We start from the raw sequence: 16,248 nt of genomic DNA, 5'->3' as shown, positions 1-16,248 counted from the left end.
GCCTAAGTAATATTAATAAATTTAAGGACATCCTTCTGAATATAAAATACCATTTTGTTTTGTTTTGCAGTGTTTTGCTTTCAGGATCCTTGGCATAATTCATCTAAAAGTGGGCAGAAAACAATGAATTATCAAAGACTTGAAAGAAGAGTAAAAGAAAATGCAATGAAGGTTAATCACTTTTTAAAGCAATTGGGAATTTTGTGCTTGTCTCATAATTGTGGCAACTGGAAGAAAGTTTAATTGGGAGAATAAGAAGAGATCATGGAGGAAGAGATTTATTATTGTTGATGCTTAATATTCCTGGTGGCATTTTGTCCACAGTAATCACTTTCTATCAAAGCCTAGTGTCTAAATAAGAAGCTTCACAAGATATCCCAAGAAAACAGTCATTAGATTTTGATATTTTATGTAATTGGCATAACACAGGGGTCAGAAGAAGTCCAGACTTGTCAGTAAGGTTAGTGATCATTTAGGTCATGGTGTAAGAATGTGGTGATTAATAATGTTGAGTCTCCTGGTTATGGGTCAAAGATTAGGTACTTTGAAGGATTAGAGAACACGAGGCCTATCTTTATAGGCTGATGGAGATAAAAAAAGTGCTGTATTTGCAAGCTGATGTAGAGTATCTTCTGTTCTCTTTGCTGGCTTAGCAAATGATTACTTGCTCTCTCATCCAGCCCCTGTATCATCTCCTTGATAACAATTCCCTAACTCCTCAGCTGACCTTGTTTCTTATAGGATTCCTCTCTCCTCCTTTCTCTCCCTCCCTCCCTCCTTTCCTTCTTTCATTCCCTTTCCTTTCTTCTTTTCCTTCCTTCTTCCCTTTCACAAATATTTATTAGTAATTGTCAAAAACTGTAATATGTCAGGAACTAAGTAGGTTCAGAGGACACAACGATGAATAAAACAGTCTGGCAATTGATGGGAGGCAGTATATTAATTTAAAATGCTCACTTTGAAGTCCATCTGTTTGGACTCCATTCACCAGTCTTTCACTTACTAGGGTGACATTTGACAAGTCTAAATGTCTGAAGGCCTTAGCTTCCTTATATTCACGTCGGAACTAACAATAGTACTCCTCTTATATTGTTTTCATATGATATGCTAAATGCACAAAGTCAAATAATTCATATGAAGCCTTTAGCACAGTGCTTAGCATACAGAAAGAACTTAATAAGTATTTTTATTATTTTCAATGGAGCTTATGATCAGAAAGCACAATGTGCTGCTCCTGTGTCTGTAGCAGCACCCCTTGTGTTATATTTTTAAAAGATGTGCCCATGTCAGGGACATATACTGCATGGTTAGCTGGTCCTTTGCACAGTGCCTGCCACATAGATGTGTTCTATAAATGTTTGGTAAATAAGTATTGAATGGAATGAATGAAAAGTGAGCAAGGTTCAAGTTAAACAACCTGCCCAAACTCACATTACTAGTAGGAGCTTGTGGGGATGTGAAATGGTTTGTCTAACTTCAAAGCCCATGCTTTCCTTAAGATGCTGCACCACCCATCATACATTATTGCTTGCCTTCCTCCACCTACTGTAATTCATTATTATACCCATCATTCCACTAAATTCTCCCTTACTAAGGTCATCAATTACTTTCAAATTGTTCAATCCAATGGTATATGTTGGTTCATATTTTATTTGTATTTGACACTATTGCCTACTTTCTTCTTCCTGAAATTCTTTTTTAAGTTTATCCTGATGACTTCATTGCCTTCACTGGTGGCTGCTTCCTAATCTCTTTTTATGTTCTTCCTCCTCTTCAATGTTAGTGTTTCTGGAGGTTCCAGTCTGAGCCTTTTCCCATCTCATTCATCCCACATTATCTCTGTAATTTCATTTGTGTCTGATAATGTTCAAATCTACATCTCAATTGCAATTACCACAAATCTATTTGCTTATTGGATCTTTCTCTTATTGGAGGGCCTTATCTTAAATGCTGTTCCTTTACCCCCAAACTATTTTTCTCTTTAGCTTCCAGATTACATGAAAATCATAATCATTCTTCACTAGGGTGGCCATATAATTTATCATCTAAACCAGAAAAATTTTCAGTGTAAAGGGGCCTCATTAGTAATTACTCCGGCATTCCAAGTCTAACCTGGAATGGCCTTGGTCTAACCAAAATGCATGGTCTCATTCCCAATGAATACACAATTAAGCATTACAACTGGCATTTATCTTTGCCTCCTATTTCTAAGTTTTTATAGCCAGTTAGCCTCCAAGTTTTATAGATTCTGTCTCCACCCTCCCTATATATTTAAGTTGCATGCTCATTTACATCTCCATTATCATTGCCCTTTTTCAAACCCTTCTTATTTCTTGTTAGGATTACTGCTAAGGCCTCCCATTTGGTCTACTAGCAAGCCACTGGATATCACTCATTAAAACACCCTCTTTAGTTTTCAGAATGAACTTCTTAAAGTGCGTATATAATCATGTATTTTCCTGCTTTCAGCCTTTGATGGATATCCATAATTTTTAGGTTAAAAATTAAGCTCTTTTCCATGGCATTAGAAAGCACTTATTCCCAATCCTATCTCACCAATTCTTCCTCTAGCACGTTAGAACTGTCCTCACCTACGGTAGGCAATCACTAAACAATGAATGAAATCAGCATTTAAAACATAAACTACACACACCAAGAACTCATCTCTACAGGTTTACATAAGTGTGAAATAGTAGTAAATGTCATTTTTATGTTAGGATGGATATATAAGAAAAACAGATTAAGTCTGTGGAAAAAATACACAGTGAAATGTAATTGCCTTGCAATTTGCGACTCTAAAATATGTATGACATAAAACCCAGCTGATGAGAGTTTTTCCCAAAATGTAAAAGTCAACTCAGAGTCTTGTTTCAAAATGGCAAAATGCTCCCATCAAGAAACCCAAAATATCTAAGTCAGTTGACTGAAATAGTAGTGTATATCAGAGAGCATGGCTTCTAGCAGTTGTTGAGTAAAGAAAACACAGGAAATTTCATCTCTATCAATCGGTTGTCTGTATACAATGACAATTCATTTGTTTTTGATTAGCAGATATATCATGTGTCTATCATTTTCAATCATTTCAGCCAGTCAGGTCACTTGAGTCAACTGTCACTTTAATGAGCCAAATTACATGTTGGTGCAGAGAATCCAGAATGAATATGATTGACCCAAAAATGTTATTTTTTATTCATTTGTTAAAAAGTTCCACAGGTTAGCAAGCAACTATATAAAAAGCATAAGAAAAAGGAAAGAAACTGCTGTTTAGTGTCTAAAGTAAATTTTATACATGTCAATCAATTAGTTAATCTAGAAGAAGTTTAAGCTAGAAAAGAAAGTGATTGGCCTAAGTTATTTAAATAATCTTATCTAATACTGATGATACCAGTTATCTAAAATTTCTATAATGATGCAAGGGATTCCACTAAGACACTGCAGAAATGAGATTTGATTTTCTTCAAGAGGGAGGATATTTTGTATCTCTATTTTAAAGTTTTTTTTACTATTGTAAAAATAAGTATATTAATTAAAAACTTCAATCCCACTCTAAAACATAGCTTATTTATTTACTATTAATATTAACTAAGATTAAAATTACACTGAAAAAAACTTGTCATTGACCATTGATCCCTAAACACCAGCATACTTGCAAAACCAGCCTTACTTTTTGTGACTACTGATTTTTCACCAGAGACTCTTAAGTTCAAGACATTACTTCACCTTATGAAGGTTGCGCAAACTCCTAGTATAATGTCACTGCATATTAGATCAAAGGTGAGAAAGAAAATCTAAGCAAAATCTATCTCCCAAAAGATACTTGTATTAAATACCTGTGCATTTTAAAGCTTGGGAACTTTCTGAAGTGGCCAGACACTAAATATAGATGTTTATATTAATTTGGAATCTACGTGGTTCACAAGGCTACTGCTATGAGAGATGTAAAGATGGAGAACATTAATACTGCTTTCATTCTCGATCAACACATATTAGAAATATGTTCAAGGATTTCACTAAGCTTGAGTTTCCCTTTATATTTGTTTCAGAAAGAAATAACACTTGCATCACCTGAGGACAAAAGACAAAACATTTTTAAACTTTCCTTTCTTGCTAGTGAAAATTACTGAAACTTACAGCTTAGAATCTGGAGAGTATTTAATCAAAGATTATAAAATGTTTTTCATCATGGTATCTTTAGGTCATTTTCAGGTATTTGAAAACAAAATAACACATAACATCTCACACCTAGCTAAAATGGAAAGTCTCTTTGCTGTTGGTTAGAATTAAATTATCTAGTTTGATAACACCAGCTACCTCATGATAATAAAACGTGTTGGTGAGAATTAAAATAGAGATGTGAATTATATTTACTCAATATAAGAAAACCTTTCAAAATATAAGCTCATGGAATTGAATAATAAAAAATATATTTTGTGTAAAAAGCTGGCAAAACTTGTGAGAAGGCTCTAATATGCTAATTTTATAAATGAGAAAACTGACTTTAGACAATTTAGCTGTAATGGATCACCTCCTTTTACCAAAGTCCATTTGTTCCCATATGTTAATACATGCTTTCATAGCAGTGCAGGGCTGGCAGAGGGCCCGCACCTTAGAAAGTGCCCGTACTTGGATCACTGCTCTGCTGTCTGTGTCTTGAGATTCTTACCAAGTTGTGAGGAAGGGCTAAGCATCTTCGTTTTGCTCCAGGTCTCACAAATTATGTATTATACCTGGTCCTGTAGCTAGGCTTCTCTTTTTTCCTTAGTGTTGCATTATTTTCCCTGAAAGACTTAAAGTTACCCAGGAACTTTCTTTTTGTTGTTTCTCACCCTTTTGCAAAGGCACCCCTCACACCAGTGGACTAGAGGATATAGAGCCACCAAGTGCTAAGCTCAGTGCTTGGTATTGAGCAGGTGCCCATGAACAGGTCAGTGAGTAGATGAATAGGCAAGTTATTAACAAATACCTTTTGACGTATTTAATTGAGAAAACATGCAGACTTTAAGTTTTAGTTCTGTCATGAAAAGTGACTCAGTGAATTGGGATTAAAGATAAAATATTCAAAGAAAAAATATTTCTTGGAAAGAATAAAACTGAAGGGATGGAAAGTTCAAAACAGTAAGATTGAAAGGCAGGTTGAACTCCAGGTTGAATACGAAGTAATGGGTGGGAGGAAAAACGAATGTTTAAAAGCAGTTGGATGTCTCTCAACAAAGTTAGATCCTGGGATGGATTCTCTTTTCTCAAGTTCAGTTTAATACAAGTCAGATTCATCTTAGAAACTGTAGTTCAAGAGATGAAAATTGTCCAACTTTAGGGGAAAAGAGGACATTCAGAAGGAACCAAGAAATTATTGATACTTCTTTGACTCTCCCAAGAGTTCCCTGACCTACTGCTTTGCATTAAGAAACAGAGTAATAAGAATCAAAAAAACTTGTAAGAAGTAAAATATTTATTGTTTTCTTTGCCTTTGGGCAGAATTGACAGAACTCATGCTCTGGTTCCCAGTAACTTCAGCTTAGCTAAACACATTTATTATTTAAACCACAAGAGTTCCCTACCCTTATATTCACGTTGGGACACATATTTCTAACATTAATTTTATAAAATAAAATAAAATAAAATAAAACAAACAAACTCTCCTTTTTTGTAGTCTATTATAATGTGTTTGATCATTTCTCATATTATTTGGGAATATCAGTTCTTCACAAATTTTGTATCCTCCTCCCTGAGGTTATCTCTTAATGATCTATCTCCTTTACCCTGAAGAATATAATAGAGTTCTCTCCATAGTCTTGTCTTTCCCTATTGTCGCTATATCACACTTGAGCAAGTGACTTAAATTGTGCACAGATGTTCAGGTGTGGCTTTAATTTCTTTTTATATTCCAGGATAATAATTTCTTTTAACATATTCATTACTTCTATTATGGTTCTCCAAATTATGCACAGTGCTGTTATAATGCTGGTTCACTGAATATTAAATATATGAGAGCAAGCAATTTTATGCTTCAGGTGATTATTTATGAGAAAATTCAATTTTTGGAGTGTGAGGGTGGAACAGAGGTGGTGAGTAATAGCACTGACATTCACAAGCAAAGTAAAGCAATGGTGGAAACAAGCATTCAGGGGAAAGAGCATTAAAGGAGTAAATGGGAGAAGTAGGGAGCATTACTAGCCAGGAACACTCAGGTTCTGAATAGGCAATGGCGATTGCCTATTAGGGCTCCATGTCTGAGCTTCAATCTATTGTGCTTGGGAGGCTAGGGAAAGGATAACAGGATTTGGTAAGGTGCACACAAGGATTTCATAGACATCTCTAATGGAAAGGGAGATGATAAAAGTAGCTTCATCAGTGTAGGAGGATATAAGTTTTTAGCTCTCTGAATTTTCACTGAAATAGAATTATAGGGTTACAAAAACATATTCTGTGCCACCCAAGAATATTCCTCACTCTCAACCTTGAGGAAAGTGGACTGCTCAGACAATCCAATGGTAGTATTCTACAAGAAGATGGATGGCAGATGTGTCCTTGTCATTCCTGTTTTTATGTCACATATGCTTAAGTAAGAGTGCTTTAGGAATTCTGCTGCTGGAATTTAGCCATTGTTGTTAGAAAAACTCCATGTCAAATGCTCAGGTTTGGTCCTGTGGGACCTGTACTATTAAAATGCCTCAACTTTACAAACCAACCAATGAAGGAGTGGGAGGAAAAAAATGTCAGGGTAAAACTACTTTGAGTTTTATTTAACAAGCCAGCATTAAAAACAGCGATAGTCAAGCAGCCAAGTTCTTTCAATTACCAAGAGTTCTTAACTTTAAAGAATGGTAAAAATAAAAAGAACCAGAAAGCTTACTTCAGTTTTTAAATCTGTCTAAGAGCAATGAAGCAGAAACGCAAGCTATTTTTTACTAGTTTTAGAAAAGTAATGCAAATATATAATAGAAAATTGGCAACTTGATCAAACTCACTTCAAATGAAAGTTTGAGCTGAATGTTACATGAATATTCAGACAATAGCAACCTGTTTGAAATTGCTCTTGAGTATAATTCCAAAATGTATGCATTTTATCATCTCCCAGGCATAAAGCCAAAGGCTAAAAGAGGAGAACACGAAAAAGCTGAACTTGAATTATGTTCTAAACCCTGTTGAGTTTAATTTTACTCACAAAGCAGAATGTTAGTTTGCCACTTAAATTTGCCCCTCACAGCCGTGTAAAAATACCTAGTTTCTCGTTATCAGCCTCTGAACTGTGTTATTCATTTGGAAAGCTCCAACTTTTGGAGCATCATTCTGAATTACTAGGCAAGTGCTATATAATATATACAAATAACCTGAAACAGAGTGCAGAATAAGAAAGAAGCAATTTTCTATAAAATTGACTGCAGTGGGGGGTTTGCAGTTCCATGAGACTTCAAAGGGCATAAAGGAAAAATTTTAGCTAAATGGAATATCATGAGAGGATAAGCCCTTAAAAATGATGCTTTATAATAAGTAACACAGATACACATCCTTGCTATTAATTTGTCTAAAAGTTCAAACAACCTTCTGAACAGAAATAAGCACACACAAAATGAACATGCTGCCACTCACCCAAATGCACACTTGCTTCCAAACAACAGTGTACTTGCACCAATGATGGATGCACTACCCAAAATAATGAGCCTGAGATGACACACACAACTAAAACAAAGAGATGTTGGAACTGATTATGTGCCTTATATTTTCTGCTCAAGATTTTTATAATATTGATAAATTCTTTAAAAAGTTTATAATTGTCAGAGACTCCAAATAAATAAAAGATAAGATCATCTAAAATACAAATTTCTGCTATGGAATGTGAAATTTTTGTTTGCAGAAATTGTGCAAGGCATCTTAGCATGCAATACTCATACCACACAAAATGTTATTGTTTAAGATCAAAAAGGGAGAGGCAGTAGGTGGGATTCTGGTATGTTCTAGGTTTTTGTCTTAAATGGTAGATTTGTGGTGTATTCATTGTAATTTTTCTTTGATTTGTACACTTGTACACTTATACTTTGCAAATTTTTCTGTAGGTACTTTGTGCAGTATCTCAATAAAAAGCTAAAAGAAAAAAGAGGAAGAAAGGGAGGGAAAAAAGAAAAAGAGAAGAAAGGAAGACAGAAAGGCAAGAAGAAAGAAAGAAAGAGAAAATAAAAAAGAGGAAAAGAAAAAGAAAGAGAGAGAGAAAGCAAGCAAGAAAGCAAAAAAGCAAGCAAGCAAGCAAGCAAGCAAGAAAGAAAGAGAGAGAAAGAAAGAAAATGCATGCTAGGAACTGCATTTCCCATACTGAGAAATAATGTGCTAAAAGAAATTGGTGCTGTTGTTATTTACTTAGTCCAAATAATATGTAGCTTTATGGTAATACAATCTGACAGCCTGGTTCATAGTTAGAAACCGCTTAACTGTCATTTCTGCACAGAAAGACTCTGTTGACACTTTCAGACTTTTGGGAAAAAAAAACCCTGTTATTTAACGGATGTAAATTGCACCAAATTAGGCATGCTGTTTTCCTGATTTTTGGAAGCAGAATTTAGAAGTTAGTGGAGAAAAAACACGCCTGAGGGCTCCACTAGCTTTGCATTTGAAAAACACATATACACACAAACAAATTTCATCTCTGTAGTTCAAGAATCTTTGTGGCTCAACTGTTTAAAATTTTTGTTTGGCATTAAGTTGAGTAAACACTCAGTAACCACTTTTTACTAAAGGTGTTTTGGACCCTGAAGTTGGATCTGTTGGTTTTGTCTGTTACTAAGGAGCAGTTTTCCATGTAATATTTTCAAAGGCAAAAGTTAAGCAAAAAATGACATATATTGTAAAATTGAAAGTAAAATGCACTGTACTCATGTGCTCAAAGTCCATGCATTTAAATTCCTTTGTATGATAATTTATGGTGATCATGTCTTCAGACTGCACTATTAGCATACTCACCCCTAACAAGAAGTTCTGCCTCATCTGACACACTGTCTGCTGTGGTCTGTACCCTGCAGCCATATCTCCCAGCATGCATCAGAAGGATGTTCCTGATCATTAAATCTGCAGAGGATGCTTGCTGAAAGAGGGATGAAGTGCCAGTTTAAAATGTTGCAAATCTGCCTAGTTCAAGGTGGTTTAAGGGGAACTTTTCATATTCAGTCAAAGGGCCCTTTTTTGGGCATTACAATTTATAGGACAACAATTCAGAAATCAAACATGCCCTATTTTAAGAAACACATGGAAGTTAGGTTTCAACAATTGCTGATAAAGGGTTTGAACATTTAATATTTCATATAATAATTTAGCAGCTACAATATCTAATAATATTTAAATATGCACACAAATTCGTATCTTCAAAAGTAGGAAAATTAATTAGTGAGCCAAAATTATTGCTTTGCTCTTCAGATACAGGCCTATTTTTGTGGGAAGAAAATAGTATTGAAAAGAATAGCAATGTGTGAAAATTAATTATCAGAAGATAGCAGTCAAAGGATCCTGTTGTGTGGCTTTATCAAATGATTCCCTTTGTGACTACACCATGGGCAACAGCACAAGACAGTGCTTTGGTGAAAGGCTACTGATCCCAAAGCCATGTGTCTTCATGAACAAGGATTTATTTTTCCCATAATGATCACCATCAGCCTAAGGGTCTCTTAATCAATGCAGTTACAAAACACAAAAAGGGCTCAAAACAACTGATTCTTGTTGGGAGCAAGCTGATTAGAACATAGTTGAAGAACAAATGCAGTTAAAGGCATCCATAAGTACCAGGGAGGGTATCTTTTAGATGTACCTGTTCATGGGATCAGTGATGATCCTACCTACCTACACTCTGGAACAACAGGTAGAAACTTCTCATTACTTAGTATTGGCTCTCCTTTTTTGTGAATATGCAAAGACTTGGATTTACAATCACTCACTCATGAGGGTTTTCTTTTTTTCGGATAATGACATAGCAAAACTCTAATATGCTTTTCAGTTTCCATGTTGCAATCAAAAACAATTGACTGGGATGGGAGTAGATGCATGCAGCTTGAAATGACCAATTCAAAGAGCTCACTTCCCTCCAACAGTAGTTGAGTCCATGAAAGAATGTTTAAAGCAAGTTGTAGAGAAGTATCCCAGGTTAGAGAGTGTTAATTTTTGATGGAATGGTTGAATTACCTTGAGGAAATAATATAGTTATTCTTAGAGGGAAGTACTGTGCTGACTATTTAAGAGATAAGTTGCTGATATTTATTTTAAAATAGACCAATGAGTTACATGGAAATCATGAAAATGAGAGAAATTTCTAGAAATTTTGTTTCCACCCCTTATCATTCATTCCTTAGTATATAAATGAGTTACTTTCACTGTGGATATGTTTTAGACCATTTTTGCAGTACTTTGTTTATGGTATTACTTTTTCCATTCCTAATAGTTTTATGGTAAGAACTTCTAAGGGTATTGAAGTTTCTTTCATGAAATAATTGTTAAAACATGATCTGGTTTAGTCATTTACAAGATAATGCTTCATGGTAAGAATGCATTAAAATGTCATAACAATTATTTCAAGAAATGTGACATTTGTTCAGTAAATGTCCTGCACTGCTAATTTCTTTAGAATAAATTGCTACTCTTAAACTTCATTTTCTCATCTCTACTTATTTTGCATCACTTCTCTCAAGTTTGAAAAGAAAGTTTATCTTTAATACCTTTTGATTTAATATGGGGAAAGAAAAGCAAAGTATAAACATTAAAGGCATAATTCAGTTTCAAATCAACATAATTTAGTAAGGTATAAATGAGCTTCAACATATTTACCAGTTTATGTATATGGGACCATCTTGGGTGTGAAAATATTATTTCTCCCTGGATTTCTAAGAAACTGTCTTAATGATGTACAGTTAAATTAATCAGGAATCAGTGTGCATGTTATGGGCTCAGAATGGGTTCCATGTCTAATGTAACACACAAGGAGAGGCCTAGAAAGTTAGAGAAAACTTTGTTGTTTCCCGAAATGTGCTCCTGAATGACTGGGATTGGTGTTTTTTGTTCGTTTTGTTGCTGTTGTTGTTTTACTTGCTTGTTTGTTTATTCAAAATCACAGACTGCTGGTAGTTTAACAGCAGGAAAAGTAATGATTGTTAAGTCGTTATTCAGGTTCACATTTTTGAAAAATAGTTTGTAAAAACATATTCCTGTGGTTAAATAATTGTTTTATTTTCCAGATTCCTTTCTTCCATAACATTATTTTATTTTTGTCATGGACAAGAGTCTCTAAACTTTTGTTCTTTATGTTGAATTATGTTGAAAGAAAATCTTAATGAGATTGAGAAGAGACTTCATTAAAAATCACATCAAAGTCCAAGGAATTCAGGAGGGTGAGGTACATAGTATTGTTCCTGTGTTGTCCTTTACTTGGTTCCTGCATTAATAGTGTGCAATGCTGTATAGAACAGCTGAAGCTGTATCACCGTGTATCAGGAGTAAAATGTCTACAGCCTATTGCATATCTACCAATACCGAGGCTATCTCAGGAATTGACATCATCTAATTTTGGGCCTGTCCCTTCTCTTTTGGATTAGACCTGCATTATATTTTTATAATTTTAAACAGGGAAGATTAAAAGTATAATGAATGAATTGTGAACACTAAACCTAAATTACCCTTTCAGTAGATTTACTGATCTTTCAAGAGAAGTAATGAGAGGAATTCATGTGGGAGCCCATTACACTTCATCTCAGCCCACAGTACACAGTTCCTGAGAGAACCTTCGCAATTTAGTGCACTTTTAATGAAATGGTTACTTACAGCACATTCTTGCTTCCTTAAGCTTAAACCTCATTTTCACTTTTTCTCTCTCAGGAATTTCCCCTCTCTCTTTTCTTGTTTTCTTTGACACTTGCTTTATATCCTTGTCTCTTCTTTGATGCTTTCTTTGGCTTTATGAACAAATTGTGTTACATGTGGCTTCAAATAAACCTCCCCACTTCCAGTGATTAACACAAGGCATCAAGCATTGTGCATTTAGCACAGTGCATGCCACATAATGAGAGCTCAATAAATATTTGTTGAATGAATGAATATGTGAAGCAGCTCAAGAAAGAGGGTGTGTGTTCATTCCTTGTGAGACCAGCAACATGGCTATGTCATTTACATCTTGGCCACACAGTCTCATCAGAACAGTTGCTAGATTTTGAAACATTTTTCTATGACTTTGAAATAATACAGGGAATGTTGTCATTTCACAAGTCCAGTTCTTTTATCGGCTTTTACTTTGACTAAGTGTCCTGCTCATCCCACATAATACTGCCAGTTAAGACTTCCTAAAAGGGGAAAATGAATTTAACTTTTCTATGTAAAGTGTCTGCTGGCTCTTGCCTTGAGATATAAAGTCCAATTTCCTTATTTCAACAGAGAAGGCCCCTGAGAGCACGATTTCACCTCCCCGAACTGAATCCCAGGCTGCCACAGTGCTAACCCCACGCTTCCCTGTACATGGGGATCTTTCCCGTAACCCAGCCTCCGGCTCTACTGCAGATGCTCTTCCTCCTTTGCCTTAAGCACACTCCTAGAGCTGAGCCAGGTAGTAACACAACAGATGATTCCTGGGTGAGCTAATGGATGCACGAAGGCTTCCTTCTTTTATTCTTTGTGCCACTTATTAAATTTTGAAGTTGGGAAAATTACTCTATTGCTCAGAGTTTCTGTCACAGCTTCATTGTGATAATGCAAGTAAAGCTTATAGCAGTGTGCCTGGCTCATAGTGTTTGATAAATGTTAGCTGTTAAAGAACACTGTAATTGTACTCTTAGCCAAGAGGGATATTTCTATAAGTGGTATTCACTCCTTCAACAACTGGATATCAACATTTTCCATAGCTCTAGTAAGTTTTCTAAGAACGTAGTTTTCCTTTAGATACGTGTCTCCCCCTTTTCTCTCTCATAGAAAACCACTGCACTCAGAATGAGAACACCTGAGTTCTGGCTTTAGGTCAGCACCTTCCAAGCTCTGCTACTATGGGAAAGTCATTTTCTTTCTTTTTGGATAATAGCTACACTGTTTTTCTCAGCAATTGAGGAACATTAAGTGAAACAATGTACCCTTGTGAACTATTGGGAAATGCTTCAAAAGTATAAATTATTTTTAAAGTATTTTTTTCACCAAGATTTAGTAAGCACTCTGAGAATACTTTGGGAATGTGTCTCTGAAACAACAAAGTAAATTGAAAATGGTGGGTTCATGCTGAGTGACTCAGTCAGAAGCCTGCTGGATACGGCAGTTTCCACGCCCACATTTCGGGTTTGTTTAACCTTCTCAAGCGGCTCCCAAAGGGCACATCCCACATCCCCAACCCCAACACACAGACATTTAAACCATTCTTCTATATAAAGCAAAGTAATATGGTATATAAATTTTATGAGAAGCAATTTAAAAATCTTTCCTAATATGAAAAACTGGGTATTAGCCATGAGGCATATATTATTAGATACGACTCATGTTGACACAAAATCTCGTGTATTTAAAATATTTTCCTGATAACTGTATATCTTTTTCCCAGAGGATGCTTTGTTTACAGTGTCCTCCAACATGGGAATAATATACATATATACATTCTGTTTCTTTTTATAACCTTTCTTGGGTCTTTATGTAATGGGGTTTACATTTGTGATGACATGTGTTTTAGTGTTTTGTAAAGAAAGTAGCTGATATTAACATGGGTGCTTAAATAATTGGGAGTATCTTCAGAAATGGAAATATTAACTGCTGCCAGTGAAGAGGATACTAGACAAAATGCTGGAAGACTTGACTTTGTTATGAGTGGAGAAAATATGATACAAGGTATTATCTGACAAAAACAGTTATGTCTACCTTGGTGAAATATTAAAAATGTTCAACAGTGGGGAGGAGTAGTGGGGGGAAATGGAGACAACTGTACTTGAACAATAATAAGAAAAGTTAAAAGAAATAAAAGGTAATTATTGTATCTCAAATATTGGGAAAATGATATCAAAATATACTAAATAATAGAGACTTAATATTGATTAACAGTTTTTAAAAAAAATATTTGTTAGAGTACAGACGGTTGTTCTTCTGGCCAATAAAATGTGAGTGGAAATAAAAAAATTGTTCAACAATACACTGAAGACTAAAAATGGTCACAAATTATTCTAACATCCCACTACTGGGACCTTGGCATTTACTTTCCAATATGTGTGCTAATAATGTGTTTTGAAGTATGAAGAAAAATGTGGAAAGAGTATTACTTGATGACATAGATTAAAGAGGAAAAACGAGTTAATGACTCTGAGAATTCAGGATGGCTGTACATCCAAACTGGGTCATTGAATATTATAAGCACAAAGTCATGAATAGAAATCATTTATAATATCAGTCCACCATGTTGGTCATAATGAAAATTAGGCATTAAAAGGCAGTTGAAAGCAAGAATACACAGGGACAATTACAATTAACTTTTAGTGTGATAAATTTAAAGATACAAATATTAAATTATACTTACTTCCTAGATGAAAAGAATTGGATATATGAAGAACACTGAATGAATGGCAACATGCCATGTGTATCCCATTAGTATTTTCCTTTCCCAAGCACACACACAGGACTAGAAGGTATATTTAATGTGTCAGCAGATGGCAGAGTTAAGTGGCATGTTTGTGCCCTGATTCTTGAAAGATGTTTCTTGTATAATCATATGTACATTAGCTCTCTCTTTCCTAATGGAGAGGCACATGGACATTCCTTTATCTAAGAGTCACATAGGTGACCAAGGCGGAAGGGCTGTGCTATAGAATGAAAGTCTGTGTCCCTCCAAAATTCATATGTTGAAGCCTGATCCTAATATAATGGTGTAATATTTGTAGGGATGTGCTCCGAGGTGATTAGAGCCCCAGAGACTTTTGCAAAAGTCTCGGGGTACACAGAGGCCAGCCACAGCCTGGCTGGGGCCTTCAGACCTTTGTGGTGGGCAGGTGCTCACAGATGACTATCAGGGAGGAGCTTTTGGAGTTAACCAGGCTAATGAAGATTCACCTTTGGCTGTGTAGGGGGTGGTCTCAACACAGGAGGAAGAATGGTGTGTGTTGGCCATGTGGGAGGGTTGCTCAACACAGGGACAATGGCAGCTGTCCTCCTCACCCTCACCCTGTAGCCACACAACTTGGCTTCTCCCTGTATGACTGTGGTGCTCCCTGCGCTGCTGTCCCTTCACTGGAGTGGAGCCCAAGGTGAGTGCCTATGAGTGAGATTTTGTGCACTGGCTCTTTAAGAAGACATGTGGGTTTCTAGCAGCCTTCTGTTTCACTTGGAAGGATGGAATCTCCACTGATTTTGATAGCCAGATGTTATTTGTGCTCTTATTCCCCGCACTGGCTGTGGCTTGAGGAGCCTGGTGTTGAGCTGAGAATGCTCACTCCTTGGGGGACGCTTGCAGCTGAGATAGCCTCCCTGATTCTCAATTGCTGCAGGTGGGTGTGAGGCCACCCCAGTTCACCCCCCTATCAGTTTCAGCATGGCTTTTTCTTTATACCCTTAGTTATTAGACTTATTTCAATTAGTCTTTAGATGATTATCAAGGTTGACTTTTCTATAATTTGGTTGTAATTTTGATGTCATGGGAGGAGGTAAATGCAGAATTCACCTACTCTGCCATCTTGACTGGAACTTCAAGAAGCTTGAGAAACAGTGAGAAAACTGCCGTTGGAGACTCAAGAAAAGGTGACCTTTTCCGTAGTGTAGGAAGGTCTGACTACACTGCCGCCTGAGATGATGTGAACAACACATTATCCACAGTGAATAAATTAAATTTGCCTAAGGATATTTTCAGCGAGAAAATTGAAAGTGCCGATGGGTTTCTTTTAGCTGTGTATAAGAATAAATACAGAGAAATGAGCTGAAAACAGAATCACTCATATGTCCAGCAGAATGCAAAGAGAATCTAAAGCCGGAACTCTGAATTTAAAAACAAAAACACTTCTTATCTCCACCTCACCAAGTGGTCAAGGTCAAGTAACCTAAGAAATGGCCTCAGAAAACATCAAATCCAGGCTGCTACCAAATAAAGTATGTCCCCAGGGTAAAGATCCCAAGTGGGTAGCCACTTACAGCAAAGTGTAAAAACCTCTTTTGCAACAGAATTTCAATGTAGGCATTGAATTGTAGAATGTAGGCATTTTTCTACAGCAACCAGGCCCTCAGTCCAAGGTGGGGAAAACCCAGAGAAACTGTTCATGAAGGCTGAAAAAAACATTG

At 36.0% G+C, this 16,248-nt stretch overlaps 1 protein-coding gene across 1 annotated transcript in view; it reads right to left on the bottom strand.

Moving 5' to 3' along the window:
* Nucleotides 1-16,248, bottom strand: part of CNTN5 (contactin 5) — a 470,769-nt gene that overhangs the window by 95,156 nt on the left and 359,365 nt on the right. The window contains exon 13 of the mRNA XM_037146258.2: nucleotides 8,953-9,073. Within this exon, the coding sequence (XP_037002153.2) occupies nucleotides 8,953-9,073 (121 nt within the window). The remainder of the gene's footprint in view (nucleotides 1-8,952; nucleotides 9,074-16,248) is intronic.

The sequence above is a fragment of the Artibeus jamaicensis genome, unplaced genomic scaffold (genome assembly GCF_021234435.1).
Source record: "Artibeus jamaicensis isolate MK-2021 breed Jamaican fruit bat unplaced genomic scaffold, CSHL_Jam_final contig_585, whole genome shotgun sequence".
NCBI classification, from domain to species: Eukaryota; Metazoa; Chordata; class Mammalia; order Chiroptera; family Phyllostomidae; genus Artibeus; species Artibeus jamaicensis.
The sequence above is the reverse complement of the archived record's forward strand: the minus strand, read 5'-3'. Positions and strand labels throughout refer to the sequence as shown.